Below are 22,083 nucleotides of genomic sequence, written 5' to 3'. Positions count from 1 at the left end.
AGATGGGAAGAAAACCTGCATGTTCGTATTCCGTGGGGAAAGATGGGAAGGAGGGAAACTTCTGTGGACCAAAAATCTGATGCTTTGAACAACCTCCCCATACCCGGACCCGTCCGCCCAAACTCGGCTCCAGCTGTTGTCCCGTTCTGTTCCGGTTCTAGGACGTACTGTCCATTTTTGTGTGTGGCTCGGGACGTGCACGACGAAGGCCATTCCGGTCTTGTACTTATACAGGGGGAACCAAAGGTTGGTTTTGTATATGTACTGTACCGTGGGACTAAAGCTCGACTTGAGGTATGTAACTAATATTAATGTGGATTTTAATATTAAATACATGTTGGGATTATTTATTTATTTTTAGAACATGTCTAGTTCTATTTTTTCTCCTTAAGATAAATTCATATCATATAAACGGTCAATTTAAATTATCTGATGTCGTTTATTAAGAATTTTGGTTAATGTTTTTTTAGTTCTTTTGAATTTTATAATTGGCTATAGTTGAATGGTGTCTCTTGTTCAATTGGTTGTACCAACTCGATTCCAATGTATTCATTTGAAATTTAGAAATACTTAAACACCATTATTTTCTCCCTAAATTTGAACGTTTTGTGGGATGTAATTCATTTGCTCGACTACTAAAGAGTCGATATTTTCAAAAGATGCGTTGGAAATAAATCACATGTATTCTATTTTTTGTGGAAGAACTCACAAAAGGTGATACGAGTCAGAAAATTTCCATTTCTCTACATCATCCATGATACTAAAGAACCAGTATATGTTGAAGTATAACAACAAGAGAACTATGTTTAGTAATATACTCAACCTAAAGTACGTGGTTGACATGTGTAGTGAGATTCTCTTGGCCTGTTGAGATAATGAATTTTCTCAAATTAAGCTAAATGTAGCAAAATTGAAAATGGAGAGAACCCCGAAGTAGTGAGGGTTAGACGTACCGACTCATATAAACATGTGAAAAAGAACATATATATCATGAGACAAAAGATGTATTTTTTTCCCCAATAGTAATGACACCAAAGTACAGGTATCAATTGAATATGAGATGAAGCTAAAATGTAACTCTAGCTCCCATCATAAATGAAAGAGTTGGAAATGCACCTAGTCATAGATGTTAGTATATACAATGTAATTTGTGTATCATAATAGCAACCAATTTTCACATCAACTTTAATGGCAACAAGAATTTTGCCTGGCCAATCAACTATTTAATTGAACTAGATCCAATGTCTGCGCTTATGGAATGAAAAGAACATCATTCCCACAAGATATAAATTCTCTAAAGCACTTGAGATATATCTGGATGAAACTAACATATATTCACTCTAAAGTAATAAGGCCACACCACTTATTAAATCACTTATAAATCAATGTCTAACTGATAGTGATTTTTTTTCTCCCACTAGTTCAAGGAATATAAACTAGTTTTTGAACTAATTATTTATAATGTGACTATGATGATTGGATCATCGAGCGAAGCACTGCTCAAAATTTGTTTCCAAGAAGGAACAAAGATTAAAAGTCACAAATGCTCTATATGTACTGAGAGCTAATCACCTTCTTAAATTCTAAAGAGGCCCGTGCAAGTGGATATCATATGGAAACTCATAGTGATGAGAATGTAATTGATTGCATCTTTTATATCTCTAATGCATATGGAAGAAAACATATTTTAGAGAAAACTAATGAGTCAATCTAGTGAAATGTAAATCATTGTAGTGTTTGGATTACTGAATCCATAATGACACCGACGATGAAATATTGGGAATTGACTCATACAAGCTTTGAAATAACCATAAAGACACTTTGGTTGTGATATGATGTTTTGTTTTGAAATGATTCACAATAAGTGGAGGCACATCTCTCAATAAGTGTTTTCTAAAGTACTAGATGCACAAACCCCCCTTCCCATTATGCTTCTAAGAAAGAAAACATATCACTCATTTTACAAAGTCTTCAGTAAAACAGGATCGAGACCATCCTAAGATGCAAATGGAAAACAACCTATACTACAAAAAAAAACAAGGTAATCTAGAAATATATCCACGTAGAATGCGAACCATTAAAGTGACTTATGGCTCTGGTGGATGTTTTCACACTTTGGACTATTTATAGTTCGCAATAAGTTTTGCGTTTGGAAAACTACTAGCACATATTATGCATGTAAGGTCTCACCACCTCTTGTAAATGTTAGCTAGTGCACATCAAAATGACTTGATGGTTATTGCATATTTAATAGGATCAATACAGAGCATCCTATACCTCATGGTCTCGCAAAAGCTATCATCAAAGGTTTACAAATGATGTCTAAGGCATGGTTATGCGTACAAACCTACCTTTAACTGCTTGGGGGATATGCAATATTAAATGCACATTTACTTAAATTCGTTTTAGAACCCAATATTAGTCAACTTTCTCTGAGTACCAGTTGATAACTGGATATAATCCTGACACTCGTATTCTAACGCATTTTTGGTTGCACTATATATGTGCCATTACGAGTCCACATCGTACTATGATGAGTCACAAAAACGATTAACTAGTTTATCAGTGAACAACAAGAGCACTGATAAGTGCCTAAAATACATCTTTTGAATGTCGATTTCCTTTGTTTTTCTTAGTTATTTCTCTTGTATTATTTGTATATTACGCTTTGTTTTCATTTTATAGGTACTTTGGAGTCATGCAACGGGAAAGAAGGAAAATATAAGTTCAATTCATTGCTTGGAGACATTGAGAGTTGGCGGAGTCGAAGGATAGACAGATGCAAGACTTTAAAGTATCAAACAAGATTGCTAGAGCACATTCTTGGATTCCAGTGAACCATTATCGGAACTGTTAAAGGAAGACTACATTTCATTAAGGGCCACCTGCATGTCCATTACTAAATCTGAGGAGTTATTAGGTCAATTTATATTCCTAGCAGACCAGCTCCCACATCAAGTTCGCTGCCTCTGTACCAAGGGTCCACACCGGCAACCATGGTTCGTTGGGGGTATGTTCGATGATTTAAGACAAGTTCACACAGGAAAGAAGAACACGGCAGGCTCACGTACGAGTTTGTAAAAGATTTGTGAAGCTTTTGATGATTTAAGACAACCACCCCCATTACGAGTCCACATCGTATTATGATGAGTCACAAAAACGATTAACTAGTTATGTTGGATATTTACTGGCATGGTATGCCATTGGTACCGTGGTGCGGCTAGCATGGTTGGCATGTCTTGGCGCGGAGATGTGGTTGGCACGACATGCCATTGGCACTGTAGTGCGGATGGCATGGTTGGCATGCCATTGGCACTGTAGTGCGGATGGCATGGTTGGCATGCCTTGGTGCGGAGATGTGGCTGTCATGGTATGCCATTGGTACTGTGGTGCGGCTGGCATGGTTGGCATGCCTTGGCGCGGAGAGGTTGTCAGTCGGTATTGAGGGTTCTACCGTGGAATATAGCGTATAAAAAAAAAAGGTACCCCAGTAATTTTTACGTAGGCATGTTGAATGATTCAATAAATGTGCTAGTGGTCGTAGTGACGTCATGTCATATGTAAGGTTTTACGATTTTAACCTTGAACTGAAAACCGCCATCAACAGAAGGTTCTCAAAAGTGTTTGTTTCATTCGACTAGTTGAACAAAAAAACATTTGACATCATCTATTAGATGTATGGGTTGCTTAAATTTCTGGCTCTTCTATTAGCAAAAGGTATAAAGCTGCATAGTTTTCTCTTCCGCAAATATTTCTGCAATGGGAGAATATTTTGAACGGTAGTTTCTGTTATAAGGATAATCTAAGCTAGACTTAGTTCCGTTATATCGGGATTCTTTAATCCATACTTTTTTTCTCCAATATAATATTTCTATTTTTCAGGAAAAAAAAAGAAGAAGAAGCGGAACTTTAAATGTTAAAATTCCAATTTTTTCTTGTTTTTTTTCATAAGGTAAGAAAATGTAGTATTTGACTATATAATTCAAAAGGAGAGGGTGATAAGGACACCACCAATTTTTTTGGGAACCTATATGGATCCTTGTAGAATCTAAATATTTAGTTAGGAAACTAAACATAAGATTATTTTAACAAGGTAAACCTAGTATATATCGAATTGTACACGAACCGAATTCCAAGAAGAAAAAGCCTTGTAATATATATTTCAAGACACGAATTTAACAAGAGCGAGTCTTTTAGGTTGTTTATAGTTGAGTTAATACTATCTAAGTTATATACGTACAACTTGTGATATTTTAATTATAAATATAAAACAATATAATGCGGAAAAGAAATAACATAAACATTAGGGACCTAGTTCGTATACAACTTCCTATTCAGAAAATCAACCTATAACCACACATTTTTCAACTTTAGTGAATCACTCAAAAGTTATTCATTATAATTCGGAATTTAGTGAGTATTGGCTCGTTATTTTCATCTTTTCATTCACTATACATAAAGGCTTTTCTAAGGTCAATATTTATATTCACCAAAGTATATTTTCCATCATAAAAATTCTCTCAAAGAATGAGAATTTTGTTTCAATAGATAGAGAGGTAGAATAAATAAGAGAATCAAGTATTTGTTACTAACCTTTAATGAGGTTCTCCATAGATGTCTTCATGATTCTTTACCCTTTAGTCTTCAAGGATACCTTTGATTTCATACTCTACTTCTTAAATCTAATCTAATCTGGAACTACTTTAGAATGCATTTTGACATTTAAATCTGACAACTGACTTGACATACCAATGATAGTGGGTTCAACCAAGCAATGCTCTAACAACAATTTTCTTGCAAGGATACAACCATTGAGAAGACTAAATTTTTCAAAGTGTTCATAGTAGGTGTAACATTATAACAAAGACTCTAAGTAAAGAATGTTACTTCTGGGAAATTCAAGGATTCTAGATACATTTATGAGATAATATTCAAAGTCATTATCCTCAAAATAGAAATTGCAAGAAGCACTTGAAAAAGAGTAACCAAGATTCCAAAACAAGTTATCTAATCTTAAATCTTTGACCACACAGGATTGTCGATAACATGAAGAATTTTCGCATGCCATATCAAATAAATTACCTCTGATAATTCTTGCAAAATTGAACCCCAAGTAGGAATGTCGTTAGTGAAAACAATCATGCCTCACAAAGAAACATGCTTATATATGTTTTGAAATTTCGTACAGCTGAAAAAGACTGGTTTTTATTCTCTTAAAAGGTCATCCAAGAAGCTAACTTTATTATCTCTCTGAACATAAAGAACATGAATTTTACTTATGCTTGAACTTGACATTTCCAGCCCACAAGCTTTAACCTATATAAGTAGAATGATCAATAAAGAATAAAGCATTCACATTATCATCAAATTTTTGGTTCACCATTCGTATCTCTAGATTCTAACCCCATTTGTCATGAAGAGATTTATTCATTAGATTTACTTATTGATACCAACCGTTACTTTTTCTTTGGGTAAACAAACCTTTTCCCACCCTTCTCAACTTCTTTCCTTGGTTGAATCAAAAGAACCCCAAAGGAACTGCCTCGTCATTTTCTTTATTTTTCCTCAACCGACGCTAGATCTAGAATAGATAAAAGTAGCAAATTGGTATACTAGACATATTTTGTAGAATGAACACACTTAACTTATAGAAGACACAAGAATACATGAGCATAATGATCTAGAGAGACATTGGGGGAGCCAGCCTCACCTGACTCCCGAGCCCGTTTGATAGTGATTTTTTTTGAATTTGGACCTTCTTACCTTTAGTTTCCTACCCCTAGGAAAAAAATCATCATTTTTCATATTTGTCCTTGCTATCCTAACCCTTCCCCTGCTTAGAGATCTTACATCAAACTACGTTGGACAGACTTACTCAAAAATCACTCTTTGTCCTAGTATATAATACAACAAAGGAAACATTAAATAACCTCTATGAGAATTCATAAAACCCTGCAAGTTCTTAAAGATAGAATAATAAGAATTAGATTTTTTCAAAAAAAAAAAAAAATTAAGACAACAAGAAGCTACCTTAGCAAAAAAAAAAACAAAATAAATAAAGATAGTATAAATACATCAATCTGGATTATAATCCAAAGCTAAGGAGTTGGTCGGTAGCTTAGCTACAAGCTGGTCACTAACACCTTTCTGAATGACAATCTAAATTCTATGAAAAACAAAATTGCTAACTTTAACATTGAAATCATGGCTGGCTATGCAGCATCTCAATCTCTTCAGAAAAGCCACCATATCATCACCAAGTTCAACAAGGGTAGAGAATGTCAATTCACCTAAACCATATTCCTGAGCATTAAACTTATCCAAATACCTTTTGCGTTTGCGAGAGACGGTGTTAGAGATAGCAAGTCCAGGAGAGAAAGTATGAACACCCCTCCTGTGAAAGGAGAAACTCCAGAGACATCAAAACAAGTGTCTTGACCATTATCCCAGTTGTAAACAAGAATATCAGCAGGCCTCAAAGAGGAACCATCATCAGATAGGAGGCCCGAGGCTACTTCCTTTCTACCAGGCACACCGGCTCTACAACAAGCATCAGACAAGGTGTCACAAAAAAGGTTATGACTAAACTTAAGACCTACATCACTAGCACAGTGTAAGGCATGATCCCTATAAATATCCATAACCTTGTTCCAACTAGAGCAAGAGCTACCTTTTTCAAAAAGTGGGATATCCAAACGATAATAAAGAACTGAGGAAAATTTGCGCAACCCAATACTCTGGTTAAGCCCACCAATAGGAATATCCATGAGGTAGTCTTGATCATGCTTAGTTTTGTTGTATTGCCTTAAAACAGTGTCACGCTCTGACATATAATATTTTGTAGGCATTTCTTTCTTCACATCATCGAAGTAAGGGACTGCCAAGGTACTCATAAGATGTGGGGAAAATTCGACGATACTGAAAGAAGAAGGTAAGGATCCACAAAAGTATATGTAATTGTCAAGATCATGTTGGAAAGTAGAATCGATACTTGTGAATGAGGTGTTACGAAGTATATTGTCCTGCAGAGATTTTGTTTGATCCAAAGAAGCAAGGAAACAATATTGAACAGTGTCAGTCATGGTGTAAATGTCAAGCCACCGTCCCTATGGGGGAGAGAAGCAATACGTTGCTGCAAAGGGCCAAATCCAAGCCCATCACTTGATAAATTGGCGTAGGTGTTGGAAAATATGGCAATCAAAATGAGCTTGAGCATGTTGTATTGATAGAGATTGAGTTGTACGCATATAAAAATAAAGCGATGAAGTACCATAACAACAACGAATGAGGAGCAATTCACTTTGAGAATCTCTAAGATTACTGACTGAATCAATTAACTGTATTGTCTTGTCCTCCATATCCAACATCATCTGACTACAAAACTGTAAGTCCAGGCTAACTGGTGCACCAAAGAGTTTGACGCTGTCCACAAGTCTGCCAATGTTATCAGGGAAAACACCCAAATAAACACTCTGTGGGTCAAGCGTAGGCCAGAACAACTGAGTTTTGGAAACATTAAGTTACAACCCCCTGAGATGACCTTCTGCTTGAATGATTGCAAGAGATTTAGAGACCTCAGTGGTACCACCTATAATTGTGCCATCATTTGAATATCATGCATGAAGATCTAAATCACACATGCTATCAATTCAAAAGCAAACGTCCGGGGAAAAAATGTTCAATTACCGCCATTATTGAAGAAAAAAAAATTGACAATATTTCAATATATACCTTGTAAAAATTTACTTAAATAATTTAATTTTATGTAACTTATCAAGAGGGAGGATCCCCTCACACTATCTTATATTTTGGACGTCATTTTTGTGAATAAAAACCAAACGGTAAACGGATTTGAAGCTAATACTTTGGGGATATGTTCCTATTACAAATCTTTATGTTCCTACCAAAAATGAGCGCATTGGGAGACATATAACACCACCATATACTACTTCGAAAATGATCTGTTGAATTAACCATCGAAATTAAGACTGGCAAATTGTGAGGTTTAGTAATTCGGAGAGCACTCGTTTTTGGCAAGCATGTAGAGCTTTGTAAGAGGAACATATCCCCAAAATATTAATTAGCTTCAAATCTGTTTCCATTTAGATTTTGTTGACAAAACAGACATACGAAAAGTGAGGTATTATGAGAACAAAGTGTAAAGAGGTCCTCCCACAATTAAAGTTCCCACGAAAATGAAAAATATCATTCAGGTTTATTAAAATATAAAATTATAATTAATAAAAAAAAATATTTTTGATGTTTCACTAGAGTTAAAGTTTATTTAATCTTCGATGCATATAGTTTACGATGTGCATAGATGAAAGGTAATAATTCGGTACAATTATGTGATTGTTCGGAAACTTTAAGTTCACCCGAAAAGTATATCTCGAGATTTCCAAACACGGAAACAAGAGCAAAGGCCGACTTCTTCCTTTACATATTCTAATGCTAGAGGGTTTTCGTATCATCTGTTGGATCCCTTTTGGAAGAAAACACGGTATGAATTTCGATGAGGGTGGAGTCACTCGTGATTAGCGTGATCATTTTTGTTTGATGGTAATATCATTGACATATTTATCTCTATATTATATATCATATGTGGTCACTAAATGATAATACTTTAGCTTCTACTTACTTTCGTGTTCATCAAATGAACTTGTCATGGATATATGATAGGTTAACATTACAAAATAACCTAATATGTCAGCAAACTAGTGAATGAGCCAGATAATTCGGCGGGGATATAAGTATATAAAATATAACATAATACATCAAAAAAAAAAAAATGGTTACCATTTTTTCTTGAAACCTTAATTTGAAAAATCTTAGTAACCAAGAACATCTCCAATGGAGTTTTGCTATTTAAAATATTGAGTCACCGAGAATATTATAGATTCATAATAATAATAAACTTCTCTAGTAGTTATTATATGATTTGGGAGTTTGATTTTAAACTAGAATATCTATTTTTTAAAATAAGAAAAAAAAATGTTCATACCATTGGTCCACGAATTTTGCACTTGAAACACACCCAAGATATAGATGCCTTCCAAAACCATCAGTGATACATCCCTGATAGATGATCCATCGAAATGGTTATTTTCGCATTATCTCACAACTTTGACATCATATTCTTGATAATACCCAGACAATAACAAAGTTGAAATTAGTTTTGTAGTAACGTGTTCCTCTTACATTATTCTGCATTCTCAACAAAAATTAGTGCATTCTAAAATATCATGCCTCACCATTTATCATATCTAATTTTAACCGTTAATTTTCAGCTTTCGATTTTAAAAGTGGAATATACTAGTGCTACACTTCTTAGTTTTGTTCATTCTTGGTAGGAATGTAAAACACTTTAAGACGAACAAACCGCCAACAAATTAGCTCCAAATTCATAAATATTTTGGATATTATATTAGGAAAATAGTATCAAGATTTTATAAATGTGAGAATAACTTTATCAACTGAGTAAAATTTACGGCACACAGTGGCAACAGGCCCGGTTTGGCTAGGTTACCACCGGGCCCGGTTGGGTCTGTTAGACTGTGTAAATAGTGAAAATGAGCTAAATGGAGGTCAATTTCAACTTAGGTTTAACGGGGGAGACGAGGAGGATTTCACTGAAATTTCTATCAATCTGTGTAATGGCTGCTCAATCTTTGTCCTTACTGAAATGGGTATTCCATCATCATCATCATTATCCAACTATTACATCATCTATGGCTTCTTCTTCTTCTTCAAATTCAAAGAGAATGTTTTCTTACTTGGTGCTTCATTCACAGACACAATTTCAACATTGTGAACCTCCCATTCCTAGGTTAATAAGAATAGGAGGAGGAGGAGGAGGATCAATACTGTATTCAAGTAATCATAATCGTATTTCTTCTCAGCAGCAAAAACGATTGCAAATCAAAGTTTATTCTTCAAGTGGTAACAACAGTGATGGCAACACAGATTTTCTTGAATTATCTGATGAACAACTTATGAATCAGTGTGAAATGGATACTTTTAAATCTTCTGGTCCTGGAGGACAACATCGTAATAAGCGTGAATCTGCTGTTAGACTCAAACATCTACCTACTGGCATCATTGCCCAGGTGAGTGATTGATGAATCAACAATTGAAGAAAAATTCATTGAATTCTCACTTTTTTGATTGTACTAAAAGTATTGTTATTGTTTGGGTAATGTTTTACAGGCTGCTGAGGATCGTTCTCAACATAAGAATCGTGCATCAGCGTTGTCTCGTCTCCGCACGCTTTTAGCTCTTAAAGGTTCATTTTGCACTTGGCTATCAGTATTTCAAATGCTGGGAGTGAGTAAAGAATGTTAGATGTATTATACTATGATATCTGTTAAGTAGTGTAACGGGTTCTTTAGGTTCTTCATGTGTCACTTTGTTGCAGTATATGGTTATGAATGAAGATTCCATTGTTTGTAATAGATAGATTTATGAGTTTTTTTTTTCTTCTTCTAGGATGCCGCTCTACTAGGCTTAGGTTTATAACAATTGGAGTGTTTGCTGATGGAATGCATGTTTTTCTTCTTCTTTTTTTGAACTAGTCAGGAACACGTTAGACCTTGAGGATTATAAACCTCCTCCAGAACTTCTTCAGATTCTTCCAAAGAAGTCGTCGATTAGAGGTTCAGATACAGGTCCTCAAATCGGGCATAACAATCCAAAGTTTGCTTCGGTATGTTTTACACTTTTATGATTCCATCTTTTTGTATTGTTGTAAAGTGCCAAAATGTTTAGTTGGGTTTCTGTTTGAAGTGCTTTCAAAAATCCATCTTCTCTAGGGAATGCGGGCTTTGTTGGATGTAATATATGCTGTTGATGGTTCTGTAGCAGATGCAGCCAAGTTACTGGGGTATCACTCTGAAATTATTTATCCTACTTTTCATATACCGTATTGACTACAACTGTTTACAGCTTTGATTGTTTGGTTTCTCTTTACATAACCATCAAACTCAATTGTTTGGTTTCTCTTACATAACCATCAAACTCAATTGTTTGGTTTCTCTTTACATAACCATCAAACTCAATTGTTTGGTTTCTCTTTACATAACCATCAAACTCAATAATGTGTGTCTTTTTATTTGATATTGTAGGCTAACTACCGGAGGTCTATCTCGGCTGATATTATCAGATGATTCTCTCAGACTAGCTGTTAATGAGTTCAGGGCAACTAAGGTAGGTGATGCGTTAATTGAGTTCTTATAATTTGAGATAAGATGATTTTTAGATCTAGTATGCAATTTTTCATATAATGCTTCGGGAATCCTAGCATCAAGGAGTGCCTCGATTGTGAAAATCTGATGTAAACTCACAGATGTCAGTAAAACTTGGTTGACTGCAGCCATGGTCGCCTAGATCATATTGCATTCTCATGATGACCTTGAAGCCTCAATCCCTTGGAAAAAAATTCCCAGCCAACGATGCAACCTAGTTTTGGTTGCTCCACCCTTAAACTTGATACTTCTTTTATCGTCTGAAAATCTCTCTAAATTTCTAAGTTAAGTTCCTTTGGATCCCAAATTCTTATGCAGAAGGTCTTGTTTTCTGAACCACCTATTTTACCTTGAGAACTCTGTTACTTTTAACGTATGGTATTGTTGTCGAGGAATGAGTTGTACTTACTCCTAAATTTGGTTTGCTTGTGATTTATCTACCTTGAAGTCTGAGGTTTTGAGCTCCATATGTTCTGAAAGCTCCTTTAATATCAGATTTCTCACCCGCCATCTAGGAGATCCTCATTTCTCTCTCATCAGTTTTGACTTTATAAAGAGCCATCACTTCTCACATTTGTCCTTAGACGAATTTTAAACATAAGTTAGGTTGAATTTGAGATGTTCAGTTGAGTTTGTAAAATCCTGTCCACTGTGAACTTTATCTCCCTTATCTCTGTAACTTAGCCGCCAGGATTTACACCACGGCGCTTGTATCTTTCTCCATTTCTATTTTGTAGAACCATTGGATGCACGACTCTTACTTGATGCTATTTTATGGGTTTCTACGCAGGGTATGAAGCCTCTTAAATAAGATAGATACATGACTGTTGCAATGACGTCTATGTCAGTCAATCCAGTCGAGGTTTTATGCTCAACATTCCATATGAATTTCTTACATGTATATGAAATATCCTTGTATCATTACTCATGTGATGGAGATTCTTTCTTTCCAGTGCAGGGTTTCAATGAGAAAATTGCATTTTACTGTGGTGCCATAAAAGCTGTGAACAGTGAATGAAATTGAAAGATATGCTTTTGTTCCATCTTTGTATTGTTTGGCACACTAATTGAAAGTACAAACCCTGTACTTTTTTGTAAAGAGCCCCTTATGTGGGACAATTCATTCTCATGATACCAGTTCAAAGACGAACTATGATTATAACCGATGATCCGGGTTCATGACTAAATGTAATACAAAAACAAATTATAGGTTCATTCATTTCATCAATCTTCCCTCTAAACCTGCATATTTGTGTCTGTGCATTCTGATGCTAAGACTCCGATATATGTGCTGGGATCTTTAGGCTGGGTTACATTCGGTACTGAAATTAGCTTGGCTATGTTTGGCAAAATCTCATCAGTGTTCCGAGACAACTTTATGGTAGAAAATCTCATCAGTGTCAGGAGAAAATTTTATTGGTAGAAAACAGTCCAAAGTAAACAGGGATTGATAATGTACTTAAGAGAACACCATGGGGGTTTCTTCAAGGCAATTCATGACGATTTTCCTAATTCCTCCGGTTTCCGGCGGCGAAAAAACAACGAATGAAAGGGGGTAAAAGTAAAACATGATCATCAATCGTTCATCCATGCATGTACTGAAGGTAATCAATTAGTTCTAATCATCAAACAATACCCATTCTGTACTTATTCGTGTCTCTAATTTACAAGAAAATAAAAAAGTGGTGGAAGATGTACCAATGGTTAACTCCTCCGGAACTTCAGAGTCTTCACGACTCGCAACCGATTTATCGTCGTCTACAATCGAAACGGAACTACTTACTTCTCCCATGTTGTTGTCATTTACATATTGTTCCATGACCAATACATGATCAATTGTGATAATTTTAGTAGTTGGAAACTTCAATGCCAGTTTCATGCTAGTACTACCTACGACTCTATTATACTTCTGGAAGAAATCTGATAGTTCACTACTCTGTCGACAAGCTTTCTTAAGTAACTTAAGAGCTTGAACTTGTACCGCATGATCCTTGAGATCGAAAAACGAATTCGCAAGAATTGCAACTTCATCACAGAAGTTGTTATAAACTTGCGAAGTCTCCTTTAGTATATTATGCAGGGCAGCTCGAGTAAGACTGTCAGAAGGAGATATGATATCTAGTACTGAAGAGCAATTTAGTACCTGATCAAGAAAGAGTTGAAGCTTGGGCAATCCGCAGAGACGAATCTCCGTTGTGATCTTATCATATTGCGGTTCAAGCTTGCCAGCTTGGTTCATGAACCAGCTCATTCTTTCTTCTATAAAACTTGCATAGTTATGTAGGAAATAATAATGGTTGAGGTGGTGGTGGTGGTGGTTGTGGTGGTGGTGGTGTTGGCTTAAGATTTCAAGATGCCCATTGAGATGAGATTTTCGAAAACCTTGTTCAAACTTACGATCACCACCACGGAGCAGACGGTGTACCAACAAAAGCATTTTGAGTGCAACAAAATGATTCTTGGTTTTACGGAGACGATTCGATATTTTCTGAGAAAGGTATGGGATTGATATGGAAGACGGAGATGAGTTTGATACAAGGAAAAGGATTTCATGAAGCTGTTTATCATCAATAGGGTGTTCATCATGGCTTGTTGCACGTAAAATAGCGATTTCTATGTCTGATAAATAACCATCTTTTCTGTATATCATGGCTTTGCTTATTGATGCTTGATCTTTTACTGACCCAAGAACTAATCTGAGTTTGCTTTGTACATCCATCATATATGATGATGATGATGATGATTGATTCTTGCTTAATCCAAACATGTCTGCAAATCAAGGGAGTGGGAGTATTATATATTATGGCAACAGTGTGTATGAAAGGGCGAGATGGTTTGTGTTTCAAGAATCAAATCTTTGATTAAAATAAGGTAATTGTGTTTGTTTTTTCTCTCTAAAGGGAGTGACTAAAAGATTTAAAGTCCATAATAGTTGAAGAAATATTTGTTTTATTAATCAAATCAGTGTACGGGGATTGAAGTTCTTTGTCAATTTTTTCATTCTTCTTGCATCTTGTGGGCACCAGAACCAGAATTAAAAATAGGAGCAACCGACGGAAAAAAAATCTCATCCTAGAAAAGGCGAGCAACGAATAAGAACAGAATTTATGAAAATTTTGTGAAAATATGCATAAATAAATTATAAAGATGCGTACATGAAATGACCAACTCCTCGGTGCACATCCGAGGCAATTGCTTGCAGGGAATGTGAACAACCAAGACAATTGCTCACAGGAGGTTTGCAGCACAAGTAGGGTAATTAAAAAGAGCTAAAAGAGTACTCTCGGCACTTTACTACTTTGGGATTTATAAAAATGAAAATATTCCAATAGTCAACCCTATTAAACAACAACATATATTTGTGTGTGTTAGTTGTTTGTGGAGATGGAACCTCATTCTTAAAGAACATGGTTCTTTTTTTCTTTCTTTTTTTCTCTCCTCATTCTCTATCAATATTTATGTATATATCCCCATCACTTTGAAAGATATACACATAATGTTCTCACATTCACAACACACTACTCTCAGGGTTTACTTTGATTTGATTTGACTCATAAGAGTGGCTAAAGTTTTTGCTTTTGCTAATTGTGTTTCTTTAATTCAACTAGCTTCTATTAGTAATCATTACGTAAATTCAGGTACGAAATGGTCTGGAGTTCGAATCCTACTTGCACTGGGGATGGGAGGGATTTGGCCAAATCATTTTTCTTTACAGAAAAACAGGAATTCAACAGAAGTTCACTTCATTTATCCATTTCATTAACAAAAGAATTTAGTTACGCAACAATGCTACAAGTAATAACAAAAGTTGCAAAACTTCTGTTTTCCTTTTTATCTCTAAAGAATGGTTTGATGCTAAACATAATATACAGATAAAATTCTGACTATAAACACCATGACTTTCATCTTCTTAATCTGCTTTCCTTCAGGTTCATTCGAAATGATGCAGCCTCTTGTGAACGATTTGCCCTTCCCGGCTTGGACTGCTTTAGATACAAAATTGTAACAGTGATTATTTTATTGTTGTCTAAGCAGAATTCTGTTATGTGAAATTGAACATAGAAAATATACCTCACTGCGCCTGTTGTGATGTCTCCTTGTTTTCCAGCAACGAAACGCATTGCAACCGCCAGCACTGCTGCCTGATTCATATCCCCTAAAACAGAGATCGAGATAGCACATATGAGTAACAAATATGGTGTATCTTTTCTAATTTTATCTGCAAAATATGGACACTGAACCCATGCTTAGGATGATTCTTCGATATACAACATTCCCAAAACTAGGAATTTGGGAGTACAAATACATAGCACTCATACAACTTTCTCATGCAATCTATTGCCAATTTTTTTATCTAAAGTTAGAATGTTTCAGTAATTTTGGTATCATAGATAAAATTCAAATTTGTTTCGGCGAAGAGATGTATGTAACCTAGAAAGAAAGCTAGCATGAAACTCACTTAAGAGTCGCAGAGATTCAGTAGTACCAAAAAGACAGTAGACTTTCTTAATATTTGAACCGCCCATTTCAAATTTACTCCAGTATTTCACCATCTAAATTGAGAGAGGTTTTTAACTTTCTAGCGCAGATCAATGCTAACCAAAATGCATGTTATTCTAAAGAAAACAATAGACAAGTGCAGGATAATTAGCGAGAGAGCGACTTACAGGTTATCTTTCTTTGACTTGCTAAGAATGCTATCATGCAATAAGCTTGGAGACATGGGCCAACGATCAAACCTTTGACCAACTTGTTCCTTCAGGAAATGCCTTCCACCATTAAGTTCATGATTCAGCTCGGTGTCCCAATCTTGGGAAGATATCCCTACTGCTACTTTAACTGCCTGATGATGGCCACTGATGCCATCTTCCGGGAGTATTTGATTCTTCTCTGGTTTCAACCTACTAAATGATTCAGTATTTCCCCGCTCGGCAGTCTTTAAGTATGCACTGTCCATCCTCCTCTCTTGAATAATGTTTTCTGCTCTTTGTGGTGTTGTATCTTGCTTCCTTTCTTTCATGTAATGTCTTCGAGGGTTCCCGTCTTCCTGAAACGAAGAGTGTCTAATCTGTTCTAGAACTCTACTTGGAAGATTACTTTCCGAACCATTAGAAAACTCTTTTGATAATAAATCTAGTTCCCGTAACAGGTCTGGATGTGAATGACCATTTCCTTTGTACCAAACATTCCTTTCTTCTGTCCTCATCTTGTTTGCTTCAGTCTCCTCCAATGCCATTGAAGACTTCGCTAAACTGAGGGGTTTCCCTGTGTTTATGGAAGCCTCCCCTTCTGCCAATAGTCCTATTTTAACTTCCACACTGTGTCTCAAAACAACTTCTATTGAATTTGTAATACTACTTAAAAACCCCTCAGCTCTGGATTTGATATCTTCGTCGTTAAACTGGATTGAAGCAATCATGAGACCTACATAGAGAATATCTCTTAGATTAGACTGCAGAGAGAGGACCATTTCGGTATGGACAGTAATCAGCATTTAGCTACCAGTTACTAGAAAATATCAACTTTTGAAATCCTTAACATCTTACAAATCGTTGTCCTCCAGTTAATCACAAAAACAAAAGCAATTCTTAGAGGCACAATTTTCTGAAGTTCAGTACTATTAATTCTGAAGGATAGTTTCATTTGAGTTAACGGAAACACGTAAAGTAGACAATATATGCAAACTAAACCCAAGCAAACAAGTAGGTATTACCTTTGATTTTAGAGATTGATACAAGCTTTGCATGCTCGCGAAGCAGCTGTCTCAAAGTGTTTGCGTGGCATTTATCTATACATCTCTCCCAGATATCATCCAACTTGTCTGACCTTATATATCTGAAGACACTGCTATTGTGAGAGGTAGCAGATGTATCTCCTTCGAAGAGCTGATTACAGGACACGGTCGAATAACCATCAACTGTTTTAGACAATGAAGTTGAAGAAGATGTACATTTCTGTAGATGATCACACTTCTTTCTATGGACAGAAAATTCTCTCGAAGTGCTTGTTTGTGCTTCCTCTGTCGACTTAGAGCTCTGTCTTCCACAACTGCTTGAATGAGAAAGATCTTGAGATGGGACAGAACCTAGTTGCAGTAAGGCAGCTGTGAACCAGGTCTGCCGCTCACTAGAAACCCTGAGCTGCTTTTCAGCATCTGATAGAAGCTTCAGAGATTGCTTTAATCTTTCTACTTCTGCTTCAGTCACTGAAATTCCCACCCCAAAAATTAAATAATTAAAAATGAAAAAAGAGAACAGACAGAAGGACCAACCAAAATTGAAATGATAACCTCAAACAAATACCCATGCGATGTAGAAAATGATCTAGTGACTAATTGTTTTTGTTTGTACTAACTAGGTTTCTTAAAGTAGTTCGCAAATAACTAAATAGAGAGTTTTGTACTTACAACTTCGCCCACCAAAGAATGAACCACTGCCTTTTGAGTCCACCATACAGTAAGTTCCAGCAATTATATCCATAATAAGGCCTGCTAATTGAGACGTCAAAGACATCGGATCAACACCTGAATCCATCAATTGTCTCGCTCTCCTCACTGTTTCAGCCGTTTCTGATGACATTGCCAACTCCAACAGATCAAGTAATTTATCATCTGATACTACGCCAACCTATGAACAAATCATGCCAAATTTAAGTATTCTAGTGATTAAAAGTTAGGCCAAGACGAGCAAAAAAGCTATTTTATACAGATCTTCTTTTCTGCCGTAGAGTAGATTAAATGTATACAGATCCTCTTTTCTGCCACAGAGTAGAATCAGTAGATAAAATGTACCGGATAAAAAGTCGGAATGGATGAGCAAACTTACAAGTTCATTTACTAGAAACGTATCAATTCTTTTCCCAAGCAAACTCAACTGTTCGAGAATAGTTTCTGCATCACGAAGTGAACCATCTGCATTCAAGGTGATCAGATCCAGAGCATCTGACTCAAATTCAAGGTTCTCCTTTGCACATAGCTTCTCCAACCTAGTTGAAATATCAGCATCTTTGATCTTGTTAAAGAGGAATTTCTGACACCGGGAAAGTAGTGTGCGTGGAACATTTTCAGCATCAGTTGTTATAAATATGAAAACAACATGTGCTGGTGGTTCTTCAAGAAACTTTAGAAGTGAAGACCATGCTTTGGGAGGTAACAAGTGACACTCCTCCACAATAAAGACTATGTAATGTGCAAAATGCGACGGTGGAGCCATTATTAGAGTTTTCATCAAGTACCTAACTCGATCTATAGCTTTCTTATTGGTGGCCACCACTTCTCTTAGGTCCCTACCTTTTCCAGATAGGAACTCAGTGCATCCCATACAGATTCCACATGGCTTAGTTTCTTCAGTAGCCAAGCAATTCAAAGAAGCAGCGAATATCCTCGCTGCAGATGTTTTTCCTGTTCCCTTAGGTCCATGGAAAAGATACACTGGAGCAATTCTTCCTCTTGAAATTGAATTAGTTAGTGACTGCACCACAATCTTCTGCCCAATTAAATCATGAAAAGACGTCGGTCTATACTTTTCACTCAAGCTTTTAAAATGGTCCGGCTTGCTCTCTTTGTTTCCTTCTGGAGCTACATCCTCCAAACCTTCAAGGCTTCTACGATGTAATGACCATCTCCTTCCATCCAACCGGCTCAAGGCCTCTAAGCCAAGCTCCTCAAAGTTAGTTGAAAGATCCCCATCACTTTCCTCCGTATATATAGATGATGTTCCTCTGCCGTCACAACTGTAAGTCAACAACTGCAGACCTTTGGCAGACTTTGAGACAAGCTTATGCTTGTTTGACTTAGACGAGTGATGCTTATGGTACACCGTTCGGCTTCCACAGAGAATGCTACTTCCTTTTCTCCTTAAAGTTTCGGAAAGTGAAGGAGACTGGAAACTTCCAACGCTCCTGTGTTTAGGTGACCTTGACCAATAGCAACATCCTTGGTTCGCTGGTAAATCTAAGGGGTCTAAATCCACATCCGCTGAAGCTGATGTTCCATCCCAAGATCCAACTGTACTAGGATTTCGCTGTCCATATCTATTGGGAGAACTGGTTGATATAGGTGTACAGGAAACAGAAGATTCCACTTTCTTTGTATTTCGTAAGTGCTTTGGGGTGTTGGAGAAAATGTCATACTTAGACAGCAATGGAGATGCAGATCTTGAACTATATGTACTTTCTCGATGCAAGTCACATTCTGAACTTTGTAGGTCCTCGGAGTTGCAATATTCCGTGTCTTCAGAATGCTCAATAGGTGCATGCTCTTTCTCTAAGGACACGGTTGGACGCTTCAGAGGCTTCATGTTTCTGAAATTGTGCTTCCTTGAAATTGCCGACCTCCTCTTGAACTTGGTTGCTGTTTGTTTCATCGGTTTCATCAGGTTTGACTCTCTAACTTTAAAAAGCATTCGAGGATTGTCAAGATATGTCTCACTCTTGGAATCTTCATCATGAGTATTGTTCAGGCTATCATTTACACTTTCAGACTCTGACAACATATCTTTCCCATCTAACTTCACCCTTCCTTCATTCAAATTGCTAGTTGGAAACCTCCAATTGTATAACGATACCATTTTAGGAGTTTCATCGCGTTGCAAAGATAAATGAGACCCAACCTCAGGATACCCTCCAGAGCTTAGACGACTAGAGTTTCCTGGGGCTCCTTTAACCCACTTCTCTCTAGAAGCTACAAATGAAGATCTAGAACTCGAAGGAGACCTCAATGAACAACTAGTCTCAGGGTCACGCAAAATCCTTGCTGCTTTACGAAGAGAAACAAGTTCCTTCTTCCAGTGAAGCTCACTTGGTTCAACACTAACCGTCGACATTTTCCCCTCAAAAAGCTTAGAAGACTGATCTAGTCACTGTGCAAATCCAATTCTATGCTTACCCAAACACCTCAATTTACTCATACATTACACCTACAGATTATTGTTTCAATAGCCTCTTAAATTCTACCTTTCCGTAAACCTCAAAACCAAAATTATAATTCTTAAGGACGCCTCGATCTCAAGACAAAAATTAACATACAGAACCTGCAACGAAATATCACCAACAGTACATTATGTAGTGACCAGAAAAACTCAACAGGATATGAGCAAACAGTAATCATATCCATCCAACAACAAAAGATCCCAAAAAAATCAAAATTTTCAGTGTGGGATATTATGAACAACCCAGAGACAAACATCTAATAGTCAAATCTAAATGTTTTTTCATTCTTGTAATCACACTATAAAATCAGCATTGACAATGAAAATGGGGCTAATTCAAGATTCAGTATTTCACATTAAAACATTGCTAATTGAAAAAATAAAGAATGAAGCTATTGAAGAAAAAAAAAAGGGGGGGAGGTTCTACCTTGTAAAATCTGTCTCCTTTTGTGGTCTTCTAGAACAATACCAAGCCTGCTGCTGCTGCTGCTACAACAACAAGAAGAAGACGAATGGATTGAATAATGAAATGGGGGTAAATGGGTTTTGCAGGATGTAGTAGAGAATGAAAAAAGAAAAGATCTTTGAAAGATCTGAAAAAGTAGTAGTTTTTTCTAGGGTTTCATTTTGGTTTTCTTTAGAGTCTGTGCTGCTGCTGCTGCTGTTTTTGTGTCTGAATATAATCAAATTCTCCCTCCAAATACGCTGAGATTCTGTAAAGTATGGTAAGAGTATCTAATTAATTTATTACACCTAAGATTTTCAACATCTCATGCCTTGTTTAAAAAGAAGTACACATTGTTGGGGCACGGGGTTTAAGATATATATATATATATTTTTTTTTTTTTTTTGCAGATGTAACAGGGGCATGACAACCTGAATAAACACATCCCACCGGACCTCTTCTTAATGGTCCACGCCTCCGACCTTGTATGGAGACTGGGGATAGGTGATAGTTTTTTATTTTATTTTATTTTATTTTGTTTTTTTTTGCAGAGGGGAAGGACAAACGCGATAAAGGAAAGAAAACTAATTAGGGGATATATCAGCTACAGACGCAACCAGAATGCAAGAGAGGAGAAAGCAATCAGTTCTCACTAACATGGTTGATTCGAGCATAGGTTGCTAGATTGTATGTAACTACATTACTACTACTACTGATAAATTGAAAATTAAAACCCTTTTACCAGTTTGCGGATCTCAGCTAGATAAGGCTCATTATCACTTGGGCATCTCCTTCCACAACTACCCCTTCTCGATGACGTACTTCAACATATGAATGTACCCGCAAGATTCTGCACGGAGAGGAGAGCTTTCTTGAAAATAGATGGATTGACACCCCATAAAACCACATCTGTCATTGCAGCTTAATGACATAGGCAGGTGGAGGAAACCACCAAGGTTTAACCTGAGTCATGGCTAGTCTTGTCGGGGACTCCTCCGTTGAAGAGTAATGCATTGTTTTGTAGTAGTTAGGGTAATTCCTATGGTAATGTTCAAACTCAAAATTTTATTGAACCACGTGGATGGTCAAACGGGTTTCTCCATTATAGTAAAGCAGCGTAAAATGAAGAGAGTCGGTTTTCTAGGGCCCCACTAGTATTTCTTTTTGATATAAAATGTTTTGTAGGATAAAGTTAAAATATAAAATATAATATTTTGGTGAGATAAAATAGGATGAAGTGAGATAAAATAGGATTTGGTCTGTGTTTTTTTGGGTTTGTTGTTTGAGAACGTTTGTTGTTGGCTCAAGTATGAGTTGTGATCTAATGAAGACAAGAGATCAAAGCACATTATCATCAGCACTGATCTACGACCAAATCATAGCAACAACAACTCCTCCGGCTATTAGGTTTAGTTTTATGTTTATCTTGCCTGCTCTGTTACTTTCTCTTGTGGATCTTGTGATCATCTCT

General features: G+C 36.4%; 3 protein-coding genes across 5 annotated transcripts; 1 reads left to right on the top strand and 2 right to left on the bottom strand.

Annotated features, from left to right (window-relative positions):
- The first annotated feature begins 9,612 nt into the window (after positions 1-9,612).
- On the top strand, positions 9,613-12,455 carry LOC113355536 (peptide chain release factor 1-like). 2 transcript variants are annotated; one of them, XM_026598414.1, is made up of 7 exons: positions 9,613-10,106; positions 10,207-10,282; positions 10,572-10,702; positions 10,809-10,879; positions 11,121-11,202; positions 12,031-12,102; positions 12,199-12,455. In XM_026598414.1, exons 1-6 carry the CDS (start codon positions 9,654-9,656, stop codon positions 12,049-12,051), a joined length of 834 nt encoding a protein of 277 aa, XP_026454199.1. In that variant the 5' UTR covers positions 9,613-9,653; the 3' UTR covers positions 12,052-12,102; positions 12,199-12,455. The 2 variants fall into 2 exon arrangements, with proteins under 2 accessions (XP_026454199.1, XP_026454198.1); XM_026598413.1 differs by having other exon boundaries at positions 12,194-12,455.
- Positions 12,456-12,593: 138 nt separating this feature from the next.
- LOC113355535 (putative clathrin assembly protein At1g33340) lies at positions 12,594-14,006 on the bottom strand. The gene has a single exon (XM_026598412.1). It carries the CDS (start codon positions 13,960-13,962, stop codon positions 12,859-12,861), a length of 1,104 nt encoding a protein of 367 aa, XP_026454197.1. The 5' UTR covers positions 13,963-14,006; the 3' UTR covers positions 12,594-12,858.
- Positions 14,007-15,048: 1,042 nt separating this feature from the next.
- Positions 15,049-20,906, bottom strand: LOC113355533 (protein STICHEL-like). Of its 2 annotated transcripts, none has more exons than XM_026598410.1 (7): positions 20,595-20,906; positions 18,065-20,269; positions 17,647-17,866; positions 16,954-17,445; positions 15,908-16,664; positions 15,312-15,396; positions 15,049-15,226 (listed from the first exon to the last, which is right to left on the bottom strand). In XM_026598410.1, the coding sequence occupies exons 2-7, from the start codon at positions 20,060-20,062 to the stop codon at positions 15,143-15,145; spliced, it is 3,636 nt and encodes a 1,211-aa protein (XP_026454195.1). In that variant the 5' UTR covers positions 20,063-20,269; positions 20,595-20,906; the 3' UTR covers positions 15,049-15,142. The 2 variants fall into 2 exon arrangements, with proteins under 2 accessions (XP_026454195.1, XP_026454196.1); XM_026598411.1 differs by having other exon boundaries at positions 15,056-15,223.
- Between the last annotated feature and the right edge of the window lie 1,177 nt (positions 20,907-22,083).

The sequence above is a fragment of the Papaver somniferum genome, chromosome 3, assembly GCF_003573695.1.
Source record: "Papaver somniferum cultivar HN1 chromosome 3, ASM357369v1, whole genome shotgun sequence".
Classification (NCBI taxonomy): domain Eukaryota; kingdom Viridiplantae; phylum Streptophyta; class Magnoliopsida; order Ranunculales; family Papaveraceae; genus Papaver; species Papaver somniferum.
This window is presented reverse-complemented; position numbering and strand designations above follow the sequence as displayed.

Coding starts and splice junctions, on each gene's coding strand:
- LOC113355536 (XM_026598414.1), top strand. CDS start 9,654: ATGGCTGCTCAATCTTTGTCCTTACTGAAATGGGTATTCCATCATCAT. Junction 10,703..10,808: donor ACAATCCAAAGTTTGCTTCG/GTATGTTTTACA, acceptor CATCTTCTCTAG/GGAATGCGGGCTTTGTTGGA. Junction 10,880..11,120: donor GATGCAGCCAAGTTACTGGG/GTATCACTCTGA, acceptor TTGATATTGTAG/GCTAACTACCGGAGGTCTAT.
- LOC113355533 (XM_026598410.1), bottom strand. CDS start 20,062: ATGTCGACGGTTAGTGTTGAACCAAGTGAGCTTCACTGGAAGAAGGAA. Junction 17,867..18,064: donor CGTTTCTAGTAAATGAACTT/GTAAGTTTGCTC, acceptor ATTTGTTCATAG/GTTGGCGTAGTATCAGATGA. Junction 17,446..17,646: donor ATTCTTTGGTGGGCGAAGTT/GTAAGTACAAAA, acceptor TGGGAATTTCAG/TGACTGAAGCAGAAGTAGAA.
- LOC113355535 (XM_026598412.1), bottom strand. CDS start 13,962: ATGATGGATGTACAAAGCAAACTCAGATTAGTTCTTGGGTCAGTAAAA.